Source organism: Strix aluco, chromosome 11 (assembly GCF_031877795.1).
Source record: "Strix aluco isolate bStrAlu1 chromosome 11, bStrAlu1.hap1, whole genome shotgun sequence".
Taxonomy (NCBI): domain Eukaryota; kingdom Metazoa; phylum Chordata; class Aves; order Strigiformes; family Strigidae; genus Strix; species Strix aluco.
In genome coordinates, this window is record NC_133941.1 from 18,533,495 (window position 1) to 18,555,118 (window position 21,624).

At 40.0% G+C, this 21,624-nt stretch overlaps 1 protein-coding gene across 9 annotated transcripts in view; it reads right to left on the minus strand.

The window, feature by feature from the left end:
* LOC141928359 (6-phosphofructo-2-kinase/fructose-2,6-bisphosphatase 4) overlaps positions 1–21,624 on the minus strand; it is a 53,514-nt gene that overhangs the window by 14,050 nt on the left and 17,840 nt on the right. For 7 of the 9 annotated variants that reach the window (XR_012624736.1, XM_074836434.1, XM_074836438.1 and 4 more), the window contains exons 2-12: positions 15,643–15,759; positions 11,339–11,435; positions 8,845–8,911; positions 7,575–7,649; positions 6,624–6,680; positions 6,175–6,296; positions 4,356–4,563; positions 3,626–3,772; positions 2,947–3,051; positions 775–904; positions 360–422 (exon numbers count right to left, since the gene is read on the minus strand). Coding sequence is in view for 8 of the 9 variants with exons in the window: in XM_074836434.1 (XP_074692535.1) it covers positions 360–422; positions 775–904; positions 2,947–3,051; positions 3,626–3,772; positions 4,356–4,563; positions 6,175–6,296; positions 6,624–6,680; positions 7,575–7,649; positions 8,845–8,911; positions 11,339–11,435; positions 15,643–15,759 (1,188 nt within the window). In the remaining variant the exon portion in view is untranslated. Of the gene's footprint in view, positions 1–359; positions 423–774; positions 905–2,946; positions 3,052–3,625; positions 3,773–4,355; positions 4,564–6,174; positions 6,297–6,623; positions 6,681–7,574; positions 7,650–8,844; positions 8,912–11,338; positions 11,436–15,642; positions 15,760–16,562; positions 16,597–21,624 lie in introns of all 9 variants that reach the window. The other 2 variants (XM_074836436.1, XM_074836435.1) reach the window with 1 other exon arrangement.

A 21,624-nucleotide genomic window follows, 5' to 3' on the forward strand; every position in this document is an offset into this window, starting at 1 on the left:
GAGATCTTCCTGTACCAGATGTGTAAATGGCACAGGTTTGCCAGAAGAATTAGTGAAATAGCATGTGAACTGAGTACAAAAGAAAATTGTCCCCTAGCAGTTACAGCCACTGGTATTTTCACGCCTTCACTAATACATACATATTTTCCGGCATAACGCAAAGCCAGTGTAAACCAAAGGATTCACTGATTCTGTCAAAGCTGTACAGGCATACATGCAATGTCCAACCTAATTGTTCAATTGTGTTTTGAAGCAAAATAAATTTAAAATGTGCTTTCATTCAAATGCTTCACAAACTTTACTAATGACACAGACAGCACAGTTAGACTTAAATATTATATATACTTAATACTACTCACCATAAGCCACCGGGGTTAGCTTTAAGACAGTATGCAGCGGGCACTTCAGGTAAGGCAGTTGTTCTGAGAAACCAAACAACAAGTTACATATGAAATACAGATTACAAGAACACTAACTTTTCTATTATGCTACAGGTCAACCACTTAAATTTCTTTTTATCTGACAGTGTATCTCTTTTCTTTCCTAGCATGCAACAGAGATGCTACTCAAACAGAGTAAAAAACAGACATTACAGGTGAGGAGCAGCTCAATAAAAATCAACTACCCAGTCAAATACAAAAAATTATACTTGTGTACTTGCCTAGCACAACCACCCTCTGATGATAAAGGGAATTGTTAGAACTTACTGTTTGGAACCCTAATCAGTAAATTTTCAAAACACAGATCATTTGTAATGTATCAAGGAAGGCTTACCTGCAGGCTTGTCGAGAAAATATGCAAGCAGACACCGCATGACAGCCTGGTGACATATGACAAGCACATTTTCCTGCCTTTCAAGTTCCATAATTACTGGCTCCAGTCTCTGAACAAGATCTTCATAGGACTGGGCGGGGATGAGAAATACACAGCACGTTAAAAAGGGAAAACTCTTTGAAGAGTATATGTATATACAGTGGATCTTACTTTTGTATTAGTCATCTTCTAAATGTTATATTGGTGCACAGACAAATATTGTAGTAATAATTTACCTTAAATTAAGAACACAGTCCGGGTCTTCCAGACTATCAAAGAGCATACATATAACAAAATAATCTCCCTCATGGAAAAGCTTTATTAAATTAGTCACTACAATCAAGAATTTCCACAAAATACCTAGGATTTAATTCACAGCATCTGCAAATGTACAGGTTAAGTCTTGCACATTATTTTCCATACCACATCTTCAAAAGCAAAAATCTGGGAAGCCCAGCCTACAGTCAGCATACAAAGAATTCACAAAGTCTGACTTGTTCAGGCTGCCCTTTGAAAACAAACGATGGGTTTGATGAACTGGCCTGGCGATGACAGCCACCATCCCACCGGCAGTCACAAAGCAAGGAGGCCGGGTTTCTCTTGCAGCCTGCCCTGCACAGCACACGCACAGTCAATCTGCTGCTGCGGGTAAACACCGGGACTGCCACATGTGCACCCTTACGTCCATTTTCACGTGCAAAGACACCATGTCCAAAACCTGCCATGCACCACAGAGCGGAGCGCACAGCACATCGCCCAGCGGGGCAGAGAAGGCCAGCCCACAGCAGAGAAGGCCCACAGCAGAGAGGGCCCACAGCAGAGAGGGCCCACAGCAGAGAGGGCCCACAGCAGAGAGGGCCCACAGCAGAGAGGGCCCACAGCAGAGAGGGCCCACAGCAGAGAGGGCCCACAGCAGAGAGGGCCCACAGCAGAGAGGGCCCACAGCAGAGAGGGCCCACAGCAGAGAGGGCCCACAGCAGAGAGGGCCCACAGCAGAGAGGGCCCACAGCAGAGAGGGCCCACAGCAGAGAGGGCCCACAGCAGAGAGGGCCCACAGTAGAGAGGGCCCACAGCAGAGAAGGCCCACAGCAGAGAAGGCCCACAGCAGAGAAGGCCCACAGCAGAGAGGGCCCACAGCAGAGAAGCCATGGCCATGGGCCCACGGCAGGCGTGGGGCTGCCCTGTGGGGAAGCGGCACTGCTGATTCAGACCTTGGCAAGGGAAACCCAGCGGTCTCCAGCGAGGCTGTGCAAACCCCTGCGACAGAGAAACTGCCTTTGACAAACGACTGAAATCAGCTCATCACCCCAAGGCGATGAGGGAGTTTGACATGTTTGTTACCATCCTAGAGGATGGCATCAGTTTGAAAAACAAACACTCCTTGTTCCAATGGATTAGGAGAACTTTGCAGCTTAATGACTGCCTTATTAGTAAGACGGGGGTCACAGCCGCAGGAACACTGCTCTTATCACAAGCTGCTCTTTGCACAGAGATGACTCCTGACTGCTGAGGGAAGAGCAACACAGAGCCCTGCTTCCTCACGGCACAAACAGCGGAGCAGCTGGTCCAATTACTCCTCCGCCCTGCTGCCCTGAACGAAGCCTTTCGCACCCACGGGCAGGCCGTGTGACCATCTGGTAATTGCCGCACTGTAATGGGTTTGCTTTAGAAAAGCTGTCAGCAAGTTATTTTCCCAGAGGCAAGGAGTTTATTAAAGTGAAAGACCAATGTGGCTACAGATTTCCCTAGCATTTCAGCCAGAACTGCATGCAAAACAGCCATTATCTACAGCAAGGATGAATAGCAAAAGGCGATCTTGGCAGTATGTTCGCATACGCAATAGTTTGAAGCCTTGCAATCATTCCTCCTGTTTTATCACTGCAGGACCAGCATAGAAACGATGCCCACAAGATCAAAGCTCTCAGCTGTTTTTCTAAATCTATTATTTTTCAAGCCCTGAATCAAATGAAATGGTCTGGGCTCAGTCCTTGCAAGCTCCTATGGGCTATCCCCTGGAGAAAGGAACAACCTTTTCATTAATTTCAAAATTTTTTTTTTCCTTCCGAAAGCCAGTATGCATGTGTTCAAGGAGACAAGGAAACCCTTCACCTTAAGAGAGAGAAAATAGCATACCTCTCCTTTAGGGTATCTGTATCTGTATTTGTCTTGGTCTCTCAGTGCGAATTCAAGCGGATAATTTTCCTGTATTTCTTCATATGTCATTTCTTCACACACTCCCTATAGGTAATAAAAATACTTTTTAAGAAAGCATGTATTTCCAGCAGTGCAAAAAGCAGATATCACTCTTAAATAAAACCATATATAAATTGCATTTTGTTACTCTGACAAAATTGTCACGCATGATGAACAGGACACTCTTGCTGGACTCAGATGTGATTAGAAAGAATTATTAGATCTGTCAAGTTACATATATGGGCAAGCAAGGTCACTGAGCGAGGTCATATTTTATCTATTGCACCTGCTTTTATATATATATATATCTATATATATCTCTCTTACAGGTACAGTTGGAAAGTGCCAACTAGCAACCCCCACCTATCAAAATTTTCATAGCATCGTGGCTTCTACAGGGGAATGTTTTACTGTGAAAGACAAACCAAGGCTAAATTAATTACAGCAAATTTAATAAAACGTTTAGCATTGTTAACAGGAATTAATTACAATCTTCCCAGCCTCTAGAGCCAGCTTAAATGACTTCCTATCCTATAAAAGGCATATCTTTACAAAATTAAGTACTTCCTTCACCCCTAGCAAACAAACCAACTTATTAGACATTTAGAAAAGAACTTACTGCATCTATCTCATTCAGAACCTTCCACTGCTCATAAGGCACTCCCAAGGCTTCAGCAGTCTGAATTGTCCTTTTCATCTGGCTGGTCCAAACTTTCAGATCTTTGATGTTTTGCTCATTAATAAACTGTGCCAAGCTTTTGGCAAACTGAAAGAAAAACCATGAGACACTGGATGAGGGCTCAGAGCCAACACACTCTGAGTTCAGTTTGGAACACACAGGCTCTAGCCTCTGTAAACTCATTATATCTTTTCCAAAAGGCTCTGTCAAAGTTTTTGCTAAGAAATACAACACATTCTATTAAGCCAAGAGGGACAGGGGAGAGAAGGAAAAGAATACAAGGAAGACACAAGTTTTCTGCAGTTCTTATCTTTACCTCCAGGGATTTTCCTTTTAGCTTTAACTTGTAAACCTTCCCAATTATCCAGTAAGTCAGGATTTTACAAAAATACAGTTAAAAAATAAAGCCCTCTTGACAACAGCTTTGTGCTGTAGGATAAAAAGGAATTTCAACCAACAGAACGACAGATAAAAGACCACATACCAAATCACAACACACAAAGCGTGTCCATCCAGTTTCCACTACCCACACACGCAACTAAAAAAGCCCTTCTTAAACATGTTAAGAGGAAAAGGGTGTAGAGGAAGAAAGCTGTAATTAAACAGCACAAACTGCACACGTGCATAGATACACACAAAGTTCAGTCACACTTGTTCAGGAGGTACATACTTCTTTCCCTCTGACAGACAGTCCAGGATCTCCTCCTATTCTCCCTTTCAGATTGAGTTCACTTTCTCCATGTCGACAGAGGTAGATTGACCGAGGAGTCACATGGATATTCATGAGGTAGTAGACAATCCGGCTCTGAATGTGATCCATTACTCTGTTTACAAGGTAACTCCTTCCAACATCCATAATTTTAATATACGAAAGATCCCTTTCACGAGCAAACGAAAAAAATATGTAAGATTCCACATAGTTTCTATTAGCATGTACCACAACCGTCCCACCCTCTCCCTCATTATAAAACAAAGGGGCAACAAGCCAAAGCAATAAACCAACCCTCCATTACCCATGGAATATTCATTAGTCCTAAGAAACAATGCAACACTCCAAAGGTACAGGATGAACTCTATTCCCTTCACATGTAAACTGCTAACATCACTTTCTTTTCTGTTCCCTTTACCTGTACTAGATCTTACTCTTGGAAGAATACAGCCCTCCCACTGAAAGGAAGATTCAGTGAGTCATTCAGCTGTGGCAGCTTCAATAAGATATCCAGGTATTTTATGATACTAGATATTTTTCTCCAGATTACAAACACTTCCCCTGCAGCAACTATTTGTCTGATTGCACCCAGGGGCCGAATGGCAGGGTCACTATTTACCCATCTGTTAACCCTTCCAGAAAAACTACAGCATCAGAAGGACCAGTGACTAGCCTGAAGCAGGAAATTTTCTCAACCACTCGATCAACAACTATTTATTAACAGTACTGTAATTTTCCCCATTGCTACCTTATCTCAGCATCAGACAGGTTATAATTTCAATTTTCATTGCTTATCCTTTCTCATCTGAGCTATAATTTCAGAGTAGCATCTAGTTTAAAGGAGGAAAAAAGTCTAATAAGCCGAAAATAACCACTATTGCTTTCACTATTGTTTTTTGAGACATCACACCACAATAAAGCAAGAAAACTTATAATAAAACCAAGCATCATCACCTCATCTCTGATAGTGTTCTTTGGAGTTAATCATTACCCAGGCACAACCATTAGGTCCATCACAGAAATTACATGCATGAACTGATCTGACTGAAGCAGCTTCACACTGCTTACACTCAATTACATTAAAATGCAGCTCAGCCTTCCCTATGGCACAGGTCCTGAAACAAACCAGGAGCACCTGGCATGAGTGCAGCTCAAAATCCCACACTGAAATCCTGGACTGTAGCAAGAAAAACAGGGCTTCCTCTTCACATGGTTCATTCCTACCTTACTTTCAAGCGTTGAAAGTGTGTGAAAAACAGATGAATGCTTTGGCATGAGGGCAAATAATCTAGCTAAGAGAGTTTCTCACAGCCCTGCATCTGTAGGATAATTTGCAAGCACAAATAAATAAATTTAGAAGTCACATTTTTAAGACTGATGTGTTCAAAATTCATCTTATCCATGCCAATAAATGAAGTTATGCTTACAAATCACTCCAGTCTCCTCTACCTACTAAAAAAACAAGTAACAACCAACCACTACAGCAAGTCTGGAATAATTTCCAAACGCTGGTTCTAGCGCTGAAGAACTATACCATTCTCCAAGTGGGAAAATCAAAAAGAATATTGTCCCAGAGTACTCATTAGCCTACTTTCCTCAAGCAAGCAAGTTTCCAGGCTACACCCCCGGAGAAAACTATCTCTGATTTGCCAAAGGAAAGAGAGCTTAAGCCATTAAGACATGACTAGAAAGCCCTAATCCCCAATACAGGATGCTCCATTCCCTAAGAAAACATCTTAAAATAACCCAGTTGTGATCACAGTATTATTTCACCACTTACTTGTCAAGAGTTTCATCTAATGTCTCGTAAGAGTTCTTGTAGCACTCTATTCTTTTCATAAAGTCTTCTGTTGCTTCATCATTACTACAATCAACATAGTCAGGACTACCCAGCTTCACTTGCTGTTTAAAATAAAACCAGGAGAGTAGTAATGTAAGTTTCATTCCCTTTTTAATGAAAGTTTAAAGAAATAGGAAGGGGGAGAATGCTACACAAAAATTTATTTTCTGGAAGTTAATTAAAATCCATGTAAAGCAAAAAGAGCCATTCTTCATAGAATTAAACTTCTGAGTTAATATACACATGGACAGGAAAATAAATGAAAACTGTTCCATTAATGGGAGTTAATTATTTTGCTATTGGAAGTTCTTATAATGTACTTCTAAAAATACTGCGCTACTTTAAACCTCTTGACTTAAAGCAGTTAAAGCAAACTTTCCAATACTCACCACAATGTTTGCAGCAATGACCTCTGGATCTACGCATACTGACTCAACAAAAAAAGTCTTCAGTCCAAACGGGAAGTCAGGTGTACAGAAGGAAGGAAGAAGGAAGATGCGTTAAAATGCCTCTGGAGACTAACACACAAGCAGCATGTTGCCCACTTCCATGCTAACCCCTTTTTAACAGAGCCATGTGTTCAACTTCCTTCCATTTACTCAGATGGTTTCTCCAGACCCTCTCACAAGAAATTGTTGGCTTACTATTCCCTGAAGCATCATGCTCTACGCTCTTTTCCTCAACAATGCTTGTAAGTGGAAAAATTCTGCAGTGAGAAAAATTTAGCATGGTAGTGGAAGAAATAAATGCAGAGGATGCAAGTTCAGTCACACAAATGGTAACTAATGCTTCTGAAATAATTACTTAGAAGCTTTTCCACTAATAGAGAAGCCTGACTTAAAGAGGTTTGTGTTTTGCTGTCTCAAAGGTTTATGAAGATGCAAGTTTATAGGAAATGAAAGATTACTGGAGAACAGCTAAATGCAAAACAATCCTGGACAGAAGGCAGAAAGTCACAGAAAGTTTTTGGTTTGTACAGAACTAAAACAGAATTCCCTATGTGTTTCTGCAGCAAAAATCTGAACTGCATCAAGAACCATATTTTAAATAGCTCTTGCTGACAGTACACTCAGAACTACAGGTTCAGGGTGACAGAATTGAAGCCACAGCATAGAATAGATTAACTCCAAGCAGTACAAACATTAAAGACGGTAAAAATGAGGACTGGGTGACTTTTAATCAGAAACAATTCTTGAGAACACAAAATGCATTATTGACTAAACATCTAGGAAGGATGTGGCTTATACTAGTGCACTTAATTTGGAGTACAGATAAGGGCAAAACTATCACTGCCTTACTTGTCCAGGCGTTAATGCAGAACTCCTTTGCTTTTGACTCACCTTATATCCATTTTCTTCACCAAATTTGTAAATAGTTTCTCTACGTTCTCGAGTTGTATTTGTAGCATCAAAGACCTAGGAATTATTACAGGGGAGAGAGAGAGAGAGAGGAATTAAAAAAGCATTATAGCCTGTGAAAAGCACTGTGTTAGTAACAACAAAAATAAGGGTTCAAAGTCCCTCAGCGTGAAGGAAAGCAATGAAAATACTTCCCCTTCCCTCTAACTCACAACCCCAATGTGCTTCACAGGAATACAAAAGACATTGCTACTTTACACACATGATTTTCTAAATACTAGGAGAGTAATATTTTGAAAGCACTAATAGCAGAACGCTCTATTTGGGAGACGCAACCAGAATTTAAGCCTAACATATAACACAGGACAGAATCTTCCTCCTGGTCCATATCAGCATTAAATACTAATGCACAGGTTTTTAGTGAACTTACAGTACACAAAAAAGACGCTGCAATCAATATACTATTCAAAATGCAAGTGTAAAACTTTTAAAGGGCAGAAGATGTGCAAGACTTGCAAATCCTGCCCATGAATTACAAGACATATGCAGCCATTTTTCTAAGAACTTACATTTAGTTCTGAACACACCAGTGTTTTACCAAAGTATGAAGTTTGTCAAAGTATAAAGTTTAACTCATGTCCCCAGCAGAACTTATAGTTAATGGTTTTCCCCAATTAGTTTATGAAAACACCAGAGTTGTGTCAGTAGTCTTAAGAAAAACAGTTATGCAAATTAATGTGAATATGCAACGTCAACAGTTGAACAGCTGATACTTTGCATCCCATTATTAAATACTCAGATATGCAGAGATTTACTTTGAGTTTCTCCTGCTCTCTTCAGAGATTTCTCATATCAGTAACACAGCTGCCAAGCAATACCCAGGATGTTTCTTGTTCCGTAAGTCTTTACCTCTCACTTGAAATGCTGGACTATCAAACAGAAGCACAAGTGCAACCAAAACAACAGATGTTTTTAACAGTACATTACATAATTTGGAGAGAAGGGGGACATTTTTCTTAGCATTACCCTCTCCTTGGTTAACCCCTCAAATCACGAAGGTGGTTGCTTAATATGGCATCATCACCCTGAACTTAAGTGCTTCTTTCACTGCAGCAACAGGGCAGATCTAACATCTAAAGAAGTCCAATATACTGAAGAGATACTGGAATTACTCAGGCTGTATATTATCCAACAGACACACACTGTTTTGTAGGGAAGCATCTCAAGAATGTGTCTTCAACAAGAAACTTACAGCCACGTGCCCGTTCTCTTCACTGAGGTACTGTCGGACGTCATTCAGCGCTGCTAAGGCACATTGTCTTAAAAATGAAAGAGAATAAAACTAAAATGCCAGTTTAAGTCATTTTATTAAAGCACTTGTGCATTGTGATCAAAGTGCCCTGTGTAAATGTTAGATAATCTCCCTCAAAACCAATCAGCCCCTCTCCACAAAACATGGGAAAAACCAACAGAGGTCAACCAAGCTATACTAAGGAAACATGGTCATGGCCATCTGCCTAAAAAAAGACCCATCCAGTGCTCCTCTGTGTAACTGATACAACTATACACCACCACAGAATACTCATCAACTTCAATGACCAGGATAAACTTTCACTGATCTAAAGTGACATCACTGAATCACCCCTGCAACTGTATTCTTTTCCCAATTACCTATTCATAGATATTTGCTTCTTAATTTGATTCTCAAAGAGGGAAAAAAATAAATCAACTTAAGGCTTTTATCTTGTGGCCCTAAATTAAAGTGGATACTAAATTATTTTTCAGTAATCTACTTATCTTTTTAACTATTGTGTAAAAATTGCTTATGTCAAAAAAATCTGTTAAAACAGAGAGTAAAACAAAGTTAGCACGGAGTGTTAGGGACAGAGGTGAAAACAACATTCCACTGTAGTCACCAACCCAATGTAATTAGTACTGGAGACTGCTGAGGACACAAATACCAAAAAACCCCACCCCTACATACTTTACACTTGTGTTAAATCTGGTCAAGAATAAATTCATTTGCAACTTTCCTATTTCCCCAGCATTAGTATTATCTTCAAATCCATTATGATTTCTAAGACATAAATAACACTGGAGGGCAACATTAACATTGTACACTATTTACTCATTAGTAGAACAAAGCCCCATTTATTTCCAATAAGGACAGTCTTTTTGCAGTACCAACATAAAAACCTGTCCCTTTCTATGCATGACTACTCTATTTTGACTTCCAGACTGAAACGCATTAACTCTTCTCTTGCATTTTCCATATTCTGCATTCACAGCTTTATCTTAAAAGAAAAATAAAGGCTTTTCAATCCTGACAGTATTTCCACATTAGTATGGTTAATAGATGTCAGGAACTGTGATTCATCAGTCAAGTCTTCACTAAATAAATATAAACCCTCTTTAGTCATTGCTAACTAGGCAGATTAGCTCACACAGCCCATTTCATGTTATATCCACCACCATTTAGTCTAACAGGTGATACAGAGGCACATTAAAACGTTTGGCTCTACCTCTATGGAAAAAGTAGGGGCTTGCAAGGCTAATGCACCTTGTATCTGCTCTTCAGTCCCAAAAGATTAGGAGGTTCTTATGCAAGTTGTTCTCCTTTAACGTTAGCAATACTCAATGCTGCTGAAGGGGAAAGGGAAGAGAGGGGACAAGCAGAGGGACAGCCACAAAAGAAAGTCCAGACAGTAGGAAAGTCCAGACATTTTTGATGCTTGAGCTGAAGCACTTAAGAACAAAACACTCTGTATTTTAAGTAGCCTACACAAATTGCATTTCCATTCCTCTAAAATTTCTGTTCCTTCTCATTTCATAGTGCACACTCTTAAATGTTTTCCTGAACATACTAAAAAAAGACAATGAATGGTCAAGAAAAATCAAAAGACCTTCCCATCTGATCTGCTGTAAGAAAGAGGCAACTCCCTCTTACTCTGACCTTCTCTTCATCTACCCTTTCTTCTCAAGGTCTTTCCTCTACGTTAAAGCACAGCCTCTTTCCAGGCAAGTGGGGAGTCTCAAGTGCTTCATATGGGCACAGATGCTCACCTTGCTTTGCACAGCATTAGCAAAACATGGCAATTTTCAAGGCAGTGCACTGACTGACTGCATGAAGCACCTGCATGGTAGCCAAAAAGACAATTTCAGGGAAAGAATAACAGTGTTTCATTCCCACTCATTTGAATGGATAATGACAAATATGTTCAAAGTACTCCAGGTGAAAAATTCCAGCATGCAGACCAAAAAGAAAAGCAATTATGTGGAGTTTTTTTTCTTACGATACACACTAAAGCTCTAAAATGGCATTTTAGGAGCTAGAGAGCAGGAAGAGTCACTTCTATTAGCTGATACCTTACAAAAAGGTAAGAAAAATAGTAACTATTTGTTAAAACTGATTTGTTTTGAGTGAAAATATCCCGGAGTATCTGCAGGAATAACAGCAGGCACTGCCTACTGAAAGGTGAAAAGCAATCAAGTATTTACCTTCTCTGCATTTTTGATGCTTGAGATGAAGCAATTCAGAAAAAAATACCCCAAATTTTAAGCAGCCTAAACAAATCACTTTTCCACCTTCCTTAGAATTTCTTTTCCTTGCAATTTCATACTGCAGTCTCTTAAGGGTCTTCTTGAGCATACAAAAATGAAACTTAAAGCAGTCTCTAAGAGCGAATTTCACACGGTACCATTTTAATACAATTAACATTGTGTAGTCAAAGACATTCAAAACTTACTTCCTGATTTTCAAGCCTTCTTCATTGTCAGGCAGGAAGAATTCAAAAGATTTATACTTTTTCACCAAGTCTCGACGATACTGACCAACATTAAACTCTGCCAAGAAGAAACCAGTATTAGTGGGAACTAACCATATTCACATAGAAGGACAAAAGTTACGACAGCTTTGAAACCAAACTACCTACAAGGATAAAATGATTTGCATGTACGAAGTCAACATATCATACTGCTTCTTGTGTTTTGCGGGGGGACGGCGTTGTTTGTTTTAAATACAAAGACAACAACAAATCACAGAGCTAGCAAAAGAAATTTGGGCTGTAGGTAGCTTCAGTGGAGTCACCTGGCCATACTGCTGTGCTTCTGTCTGCCAGTTTGCCTGAACAACAAAAAGAAACTCTTTTCCTCCTTCTCAGGGGTGGTTGGAAGTCTATTTCAGTAGTCTACAAAGGACTGCTAACAATCTAGCTTTTTTCTTCTGTGTATATGTGCAGTAAAACAGTATTCTGATAGCACCTCCCAAGACTTTCAGCTCTTATTTGAGCAAGGAAGAGTTCTAAATAGAACTATTCAATCTTGCTTCTGAGAATCAAAAACTTAAAACTCAAGTTGTGGAAACATTTTTTCAGAACTGATCCATTTATTTAAAAAAAAAAAATGCTTAAATTGTAAAAAAGAAAAAAAAAAGACCAAACCACACATTAAAAAAAAAAATCAGCATAAGTACTGAACGTCATCTTACTGTGATCTCTTAACAGTGGTCAAAGAAAACTATTCCTTATCTGGGCAAAGGTCCATAAAGTCTATGGCCATACACGTGTCACAATATTGGATATGGGATTAGGGCAAGGCTGTTCTGTTTTGCCAGACAGCAGACAATGACACCGTACCCTAATTAAGTTCATTCGACAGCTCTGAAAGTAGGTCTCTGAAGTGCAATTAATGTTTAACTTGTTTCTGACCTATAGGTTTTCTACGCTGAACTGCAAAGCACTTTTTTTAAAACATTAGATCAAATTAAGTATTCTGTTTGAGAAGTGGCCAAGGTATAACTACTTGTCAGACTTCATTTCTGGAAAGAGGAAGAGAAGCGACAGACACAATTGCTGAGTTGTAACTAAGAAAAAAAGTCATAGGATAAAAGAGCTCAACCATCAGCTGCTGTCTATAGACTGCTGTTGGGATTGGGGGCAGCGGATAAACAAATAAATATTGTTTATCCCCCCCAAAAGTCAAGTTTTGTTTGAATTCGACAACACTGATGTAATTTTTTTTGTGGTAAACTGTACAACACGGATTAATAGTACAATCCAGGTTATTCTGTGACAGGTTTAATGAGCACTGGCCATAGTGGCTACATGAAAAGATGGCTCCTTGTAAGAAAAACAGAAGATGCAAGAAGTTCAGATGGCCAGTGTTGACCTTTAAAAATCAAAAATAATGCATTTCATAAGAAAGAATAGTTACTGCAAGAGAGTCGTGCACAGTAAAGGAAAAAGTGCTAGATAGTGCAACAATCTTTAGCATCCACCCCTGTGGAAAAGTTTCACAAAGCTAACTGGTATCACAACTACCACAAGCCAGAACTATTCAAAAAGTGCCCCGAAGTTTAGTATCTAAAAAACACATTGCAACACAATTCTATTCAGGCATCTAATTGACCTCATTTCCTTCAAAAAGCTCAGACAAAAGTCCTTTGTATTTTTAACCATTTCACATTCTAAATGACAGAGGATTTGGAAAGGAATAAGAGAAAACAACACAGAACTGATGGCTGAAATGATTCAACTGACATGAACCTTGGACTGTTTACCTCCACCTTCTGTTCTTGAACTCTCCAGCTTGCTTAATGTATGCTACATGAAGAGATAGCATTTACCTCTCCTCTGGTTTAAATAACCTCGTAATTTTAACCATCTATCTTAGGGAATAAGAACACCTACTATATTAAGCATACACTAATTTTAAGATATTAAAAGCCAAAGGGTAACAGCGTTAGGGACATTCAATACTGATCATGTATCGATTCAGTCCCAATCAACTGGAAGCATTAGACAACGTGTCATCTATTCCCTCAGTCAGTGAGGTATTTTAAATTGATTTCAGCCTCAGTAAAATTGCATCACTGATGACACAAACAACAGGAAGGATCTGTGGTTTTCCAAAAAAAATCCCAGGTCACACTTTCTAACAAAGACAAACCATAAACAGCAATCTAGGATGGAAGCTCATATGGTAACTTCATGTTGCATATTTTTGTAAAACTAGGCAGCAATGCTCTAACTATTTTTTATTACGCACAAGTGCATATATTTTCTGATGTGCTGCTCACAGTAGGCCCACAGAACTTTTCCTATAACTGAAGCATACCACCCCTATCTATTTCACTGTATTTGGGATATAGTCAGCCAAGCATGAGCCAGATGTGGACAGTATCTTGTTTGTTGATCAACACTGGATTTCTGCTTTTCAAAGTTCCCATACAAAAATGTTCAACACAATGACATACATACATAACATAGCTATATAAATGTATGTTAGATGTGTCTCTAACACACAAGCATAGTTATATCACATTTTATCAGCTTGCATATAGGCTAACCTATTGTTATCTCATTTCAGCCTAATGAATAATGAAGTCCCTAAATATCTGGTACGGCTCATCAGAAGGGTTATACTGTGCAAAAACAGTCAAAACTCAAGTGATCATTTAAATCCTGTAAACTCTCATACTCAATATAACATATCCTCCATAACGTCTTATCTAAATAAAGCATATTAGACAAGTTTCTAAGAGCTTAACACACCAACTCAAAAAGCTATATCTTAGAATCAAAAGACAGTTTAAATATACACCTAGAGCTACTAGGAAAAACATCTTGAATATCCAGCCAAAGTCTACACTTTAGTATGATCGAATGTTTAATGTTATTTAAATGATTAACTAGCCGTAACTATAAAGCTACCATTACTGCACCAGACACAGAATCACAGAACACTAACTTTTTCTTCTACAAAGACAGAGGAGAAGGCAGGGAAGATGGCTGCTCAGAACCTCAAATGGAATTAGGTCTTGTTTACTTCTTGATCTGGGCCCACAAGATACCATAGGAGCTTGTGAATAAGGTAGGACAGCCAGGTCCTCAGCATAGCCAATCTGAGCCATCGTTTCCCACTCAAAACACACATATAAAGTGCTTAGGAGAGTGTGGTATCAAGAGGCTGCTTCAGTTCCTTAGGCTCATAATATTCACACAAAGAGGTGTAACTCATTCCACAAATGCAGTTAAACAAAGAATTACACAGAGAACTACATGTTGCACAAGGTTCACAGAGAAAAGAAGATGGAGAAGTCAGAACTTTCATAGAACCATCGAATGGTTTGGGTTGGAAGGGACCTTCAAGATCATCTAGTCCCAACCCGCCTGCCACAGTCAGGGACACCTTCCACTAGACCAGGTTGCTCAAAGTCCCGTCCAATCTGGCCTTGAACACTGCCAGGGCATCCACAACATCTCTGGGCAACCTCTTCCAGTGTCTCACCACACTTGCAGTAGAGAATTTCTTCCCTGTATCCAAATCTACCCTCCTTCAATTTAAAACTGTTACCCCTCATCCTATCCCTACACCCCCTGATAAAGAGTCCCTCCCCCCTTTCCTGTAGCCCCTTTAAGTACTTGAAGGCTGCTATAAGGTCTCCCCGGAGCCTTCTCTTCTCCACACTGAACACCCCCAACACTCTCAGCCTGTCCTCATCAGGGAGGTGCTCCAGCCCCTGAGCATCTTCATGGCCTCCTCTGGACCTGCTCAAGCAGGTCTGTGTCCTTCTTATATTGGGGGCCCCAGAGCTGGACACAGCACTGCAGGAGGGAGAGGGGCTCTCACGAGAGGGGAGTAGAAGGGGAGAATCACCTCCCTCGACCTGCTGGCCATGCTTCTTTTGATACAGCCCAGAAGTGCTGACTGCTTGTCCACTTGTAAATGAGATTCCCTTTCACCCACATAAAGAAATGGGAAGGGAGGAAAAAAAAATAAGGACAGCTGAAGAACCGAAGTGTTAAGGAACAAGAGCAAAAAGTTGATTTAGGCACCTGGCAGAACAAGGAGGTAAATGAACAGTCATCAGATTTTGATTAATTAACATCTAAATGGAACAGAAAGCCTGTGTATGGTATTGCTTAAAAATAAGTTAACAAAGCAGAAGGATTATAAGTAGTCAAACTTGGCAACATAATTACTGGGAATTAGGTTTATAAAACACCTAACATCTGCCCTGTCCTGATGTAAACAAAAGTAAATCCATCACCTTTTGTAGGCACTCCAATCCAATTTAAATAGCGTGTCAGCTTCTTCGAGATGTAGGTTTTTCCTCTTGCTGGGAGACCCACCATGACAATCAGAGTAGGGCAATTGGTCATACATACTGAAACAGAAAACCAGAAAACTCAGATTTACCATTAACGTTCCCACAAAGCAAAGGCTTATATTGTGGTGGAAAATTACAACCCGTGTGCTCTCTGAGGAAGTGACCGTTCAAGCAGCTCATGCACTGTGTCCCATTATTTCAGGGGGTTTCTTCACGAGTACAGTGGACCTAACCGGTTTTCTTAAGCAGTGCTGAATTCTGGAAGGGCGAGTCAGTGGTAGTGCAATGCTGGACATGTGAGTTGTATACAGGCAGAAGACAAGGAACCTATGTATTTGCATACATGGTTTAGGACATACAAAAACAATACCAAAAAAGGACACTGGCATCTTACGCCCCTATGTACCTCAGTTCAGTGCTTGCATTGAAAGGAAACAGCAAGGTGTACTGAATGTTTACATAATTTTAAAATCCTTAAGACAAGACCTCAACACTGCTCAACCTTTTCTTGGTTTTGAGCGAAAGAAGCATGATAGGTGCAGCTCAATACATTACAGTATGACATGGTACTCACTATTTATTATTTCTCCTTTACATACTATTCACACAAAAATCTCTCTTGAAACAGAGCTCATTTTGACTGGTTACTAGGCATAAAGCACAAGTATTCTACACAATCAAGTACAATAATCTGATATACAGATGTAGCTAAATACTCTTAATCAAAGCCAGAGTGTTTAATTAAAAAACACCCAACACAAGGAAGTTGAAGGAGTTATATGTATGAACTGAAAACCTTGAGGCATTTCCTTTCAAATGACAAGTTCTTGAACATTTTAATGGCACGACACTATGGATACCTCGCATGAATCTATCACAGCTACAAGGAACTGCCTAAAAAGAAAGAAGGTATTAGTGGTGCAAAGATACCACCGGCTCCCTCCATCCCCTGTTTCAAAGGGAATTAATTTCTGTACAATCCACATGTGCATCAATCTCCTCAGTGTCTTGATGGCGAAGGAGACAATTCACTCCAGAAGACTAAATCTCAGTGTTACACCATAAGGCATAACTAAACTGTCGTAGAAAGCACTGTGATTGCCCAAGATTCCCAAACCTTGGATTGACAAAGTCCCGTCCCACGAAGTCACGTGCATAAATCTGGCACAGCTACTCCGTACAGTAAACCCAAAAGGAACAAACAGATTAGCAAAGACAGATGCACTTTCTTAAAACGCACATTGAAAAGGAAAAAAGCAAACCCCAAACCCATTAAAAATACACCACTTTTCATGAAGAGAGGAGGCAAAACCGTACCTCAAACTCATGAAACAGTCTACTACTCTATGTAATGAAAGTTACAGGGAACTGAATGCAAACCAAAACAATCTGTACAAACACAGCCATATCTCCAAAAGGACACTGATAAAAGCCCTCAGAGTAAGTGCCTCTGTGCAGAAGCTTATAAACAAAGAGGATAATGTTTTCTTGTCCCCCTTCCTCTTTGTCCGAAGTTCAGGACTGTGAACCACCTCTCTAAGAGGAGGAAGGACAGCTCTGGGGAAACAAAGTCTATGAAGTGCAAAGAGTACAGTGTTTACCAAGCGTACCAGCTTTGCTTCTAGTTTTAAGGACAATAAAATAAAATATTGAGATGAGAGGAATCCCTGAGCTCCTAGAAATTTTAAGAGAAGACTTTGTTCTTCAAAGCCAGTTTGAAGGGTTCTTCACCTAAAATATCTAGGTCAAGCTTTAAACAATTTTCCAGTGTAAGCATGAAATAAAGAGTTGTAAAGGACAAACCAGGATCTGTACAGAAAGGCTCTGTCAACAGCCTCAGGTCCACCTACTCTGCACGGAACTGTGCTAACTGAAACAGGCTTTTCTACCCATTCCAGACAGAATTTACCAACTAACATTATACCTAGATCACCTGGTGGTTTGGGTTTTTTTCCTTGTCTTTGGGTGAGTCAAATTTAGCCTTCTCCCAGAACATTTGTCTTTTGGTAGTGTAACAATAAACCTATACTGGAGCAAAACTCCAATTTGCAAAACTAAGGACTAGCAAGCTACCGTGAAGAAACCTGCAACTTGCTTATATAGTTGCTTCACAGATTACACCAACAACCGCTCTCTAAACTAAATCCTACTGCCCGTGTTGGTTTGTAACGGATCTTCTCACTGAGCAGCAAACCAGATCAACACAACTGTAACAACATCCAAGAAGGACATTTCCTCCCATTGCCAAGCAGTCAGTGTGCGAGTCTGGCACGGCTTGCGTTTTCACACAAATTTTCTCAAAGAAAGTACAACAGCTAGAAAAATTACCTTTATTAGAGCCCTATGCATACAGTTTAACATACACGCCTAATCCGTTACTCTGATCACTCTGTGCACTGCTATTTAGCGTGCGGCCATACAGCAGAAACCGAGGGAATTATCTGCCGATCCCAATCAAACAAGTTGCAATCATATTCTGATTAGGTGCCAGGCTGACCAAGAGTGCTTCTCCTCTTTAAAGGCAGATACCAGCAAGACAGATGTCCTGCATGCCAAAAGATGGAATATCACCAATTCCAGTGATCTTAAATACTCTGCTTCTACATAATGCCACAGCCCTGTAAACACCACTATGCAGTACATGGTGCTGCAGCACATACCAGCGAGTAGTGCTTGTCTTCAACAAGAGGATGCCAGTTCGCAATCTAAAATTCAGGGCACTAAAAAATGTTTGGTGTTCTGGTTTAGATGGCCAACAGTGGTTGCAGTCTAATGCCACTCACACAGGTGCCACTTAGTGACAAGCGCACCTATGCATTTGGAAGTAGAAGTCAAAGGCGCGTTTGCTGGCCAAAACAGCAGATGTTAACAGCTAAATGACAGGACTAAAAATGAAAGCAGACAAAGCAACCGTTTTATTTCTTCTGTATCTCAGTGTAGCATTCTCAACAACACAAAGACTCAGTACAGCAGACACAGGTTTTTGTTTTCTTCCTTACAATCCTGTGTAATCAACAAAGCTTAATTTTGCTCATTAGCTCAGTAAAAAAGACCAGAACAAAATGCAAAGTTCCAAGGATGTACCAAATACTCAAAAGTTTAAAATAATTCACATTATCCGACTGAACCACAGCTTTCAAAACAAAATGTTGCCAACACTCACTGCAAGGGGGGAGAAACGTTCATTCCAATGATAGTATTTAAAATGTCAGTGTCTCAAGAGTTACAACTCCCTTTGAAGAAATGTAAGCAATTTTGACATGAGGAAGTGGACTGATAAAAAACCCAAACAAACCACAAGTTAAACATATCTAACTCCTGGAATTAAAAAGCGTCTTTAGTTCAGTATTTTCTCAGTGGCACAATGCTCAGTTCCCCTTTTCACAGCACCTCAACATCATTCACTTTATGTGAAAAACAATTTGCAGCACAAAAGTAGTTATACACATGCAAGTTGCAGAGCCAAGGCAGACTCTTAAGTGCAACTTCCTCTCAGCTTCTTTTCACTGGATTGTCTGGTTTACCTCCAGAAATCTCTCTATACAATCTAGCCTTGAGAAAACAAACTTGGTTTTTAATACTGCTTCACGTATGTAACTCCTAAGGGTTTCTGACAGTCCCAACCTGTGGATGTGCTATCAACGTTAATTTTGCTAGAGGAACATACACATTCAGAACAACAAAACAAAACTTACAGGGTTGTATGCCATCATTTGCTAAAGATGCTCTACGACTTTACCCATTTTTTTAAATAGATATTTGTAATATATGCGTGTAAGACTTCATGTTTATAAACAGCAGCATCAAAAAGAAACGTACAATGCATCCCCTCTCTTAGAGGGGACACACAAAAAACATGCCCAAAATACCAACCACTGAAGGAAAACGGCCAAGTGAAGAACATTAAAATCAAGTATTGCCATTTAAGCAAAGTCATTATTCCCCTTAAAAATTTCTTATATACTACTGAACAACACAGCAAGTTGCAGCTCAGAGTAGAATTATGACTGCCCATCCTTCTAAAGTTTAAGACTTAACAGTCAAGGAAAGAAGAAACTACTCGCTCACTTCTTGCCTCTTAGACTCTATTGTGAAATAACACAAGATGCAGAAGGTTGTGAAACTAAACTGGGACACTGAACAACCTAGATAAGCTGTGCAGCATTTCATCAGCCCTCAAAGCTCACATGAGCTTGTGAAATCAGAGACAAGAATTGGTATTTTTCAAGTTCATCTACTACCTAACATATTATAAACTGCCCTTCCTTTTACCCAAAATGAGATTTTGTTTTTTCCTTATCTGTGTTAAATTTTTAAGTCAACTTTCAAGGACAGATGCTTTTTGTATCAAGCTGCTACCGTTAGCCATCTGAAGTTTATGAAAGATTCCTGCTGTTTCTATGGCCTTTGACTCAAGGCCTGTCCTCTGAAATCCCTGTACTATTTAGAGGCTCACACACAAATATCTTTAAGTCAACACAACCACCCTTCCAAACAAGGTTAGCCCTACTTGGTTTCCCCTATCACTTCTCCAATTTAACTATTACTAATCCATTTTTTCCTGTTGATCAATGATGACAATTGGTCACCCTTCTTTGCATCCTGCAGGGATGAGTACCCCATCCTGCTGCTCCTCCTGAAGAGCATCCTGCTCCCATACCTGAAGAAGTCCATTATCTCCTAATTTGTCTCTCCTCTTTTTGTCCACATCACCAGTTTCTAACATCACCCTGGTACAAGGGATTCAGAATTCTTATTTGTCCTCTAGCCAGCCTTGTGCCACCAGCTGCTCCTAGCAGCTCTGCCATCCACTTGCTCCGGGTTACCATTCGCTTCCTACAGCTTTGATGCCAACAGCGACAGCCCCATCACACATTCTGATCCTCAGGCTACGGCTGGGTGTTGCCCTTACCTCATCAGCTTTCTCCATCTTCAGTTCCTAGGGTTGGGAGTACAAATACACATAAGCAGCATGAGCTCAAAGGGTAGAGTTCTTTAGATCAAAGGTAATCTTCATTTCATACTTTCTTTTTTGGACCTGATGTACATTCATACTGCTGTACCAACAGCAAATAAAAATTATTAGGATGACCAAATTCCAACAGCTTTACGGAAACAAAACCGTTAACTGTAGTACAGGGAAAAATAATGTTTAACCACAGGAACGTCACTATTTATCTCTCACTCTCTAAAGATCCTCTGCTAGGCTCTCAAAACAACTCTCACTGTAACACACTTTGCTATTTATTTTTTACGTCCATGTTTTGCTATTTATTTTTTACGTCCATGTTTGTAGCCCATTGCTTGATTTACAGAGCTTGAAGCAATCTGACATCCAATGCCAAGAGTAGCTTTACTGCAACCTATTTATAGACAAAACCTTCCACAAAAGACCACAAAAGGTAAGTGGCAGTTACTAACAAAAATCGTGCATTTCTACTGCCTTAAAGTCTTTGGAAGGTCATTTAGAACAGTCACCTTCATTTTACTGGTCTGTAAAAGCCCAGTCTGCTCAGTAGGCTGCACGCAGCCAGAACTCCTCCTTGAAGACCTCATAATGCACAGACTAAAATAACTAGCTCTTCAAAGCCCCATGACAGCTAAACCCTGGCACAGCTAGCCAGGTTTCTTCTCTCCCAGATAATTTCAGTTGCTACAATTTTGAAAAATCACACTAAAAACAGCTAACACAGGTAAGTCCCTCTGAAGATGTATCTGCAGAGTCCTCAACTGGAAATATGCATAATTCTACTCACCCACCTTCCAGAAAGATAAAGTAAGACTTAAAGTAGAGCAGATAAAGATCATCAGCATGAACGAGGAAATAAAAAAACCAACCAAAGGAGACAGGAAGAGTTCATCATACTTAGCCTAGAAATTCAGAAGACATCAGAGCAACTAGCTTCACTGCTTCCACTGGAA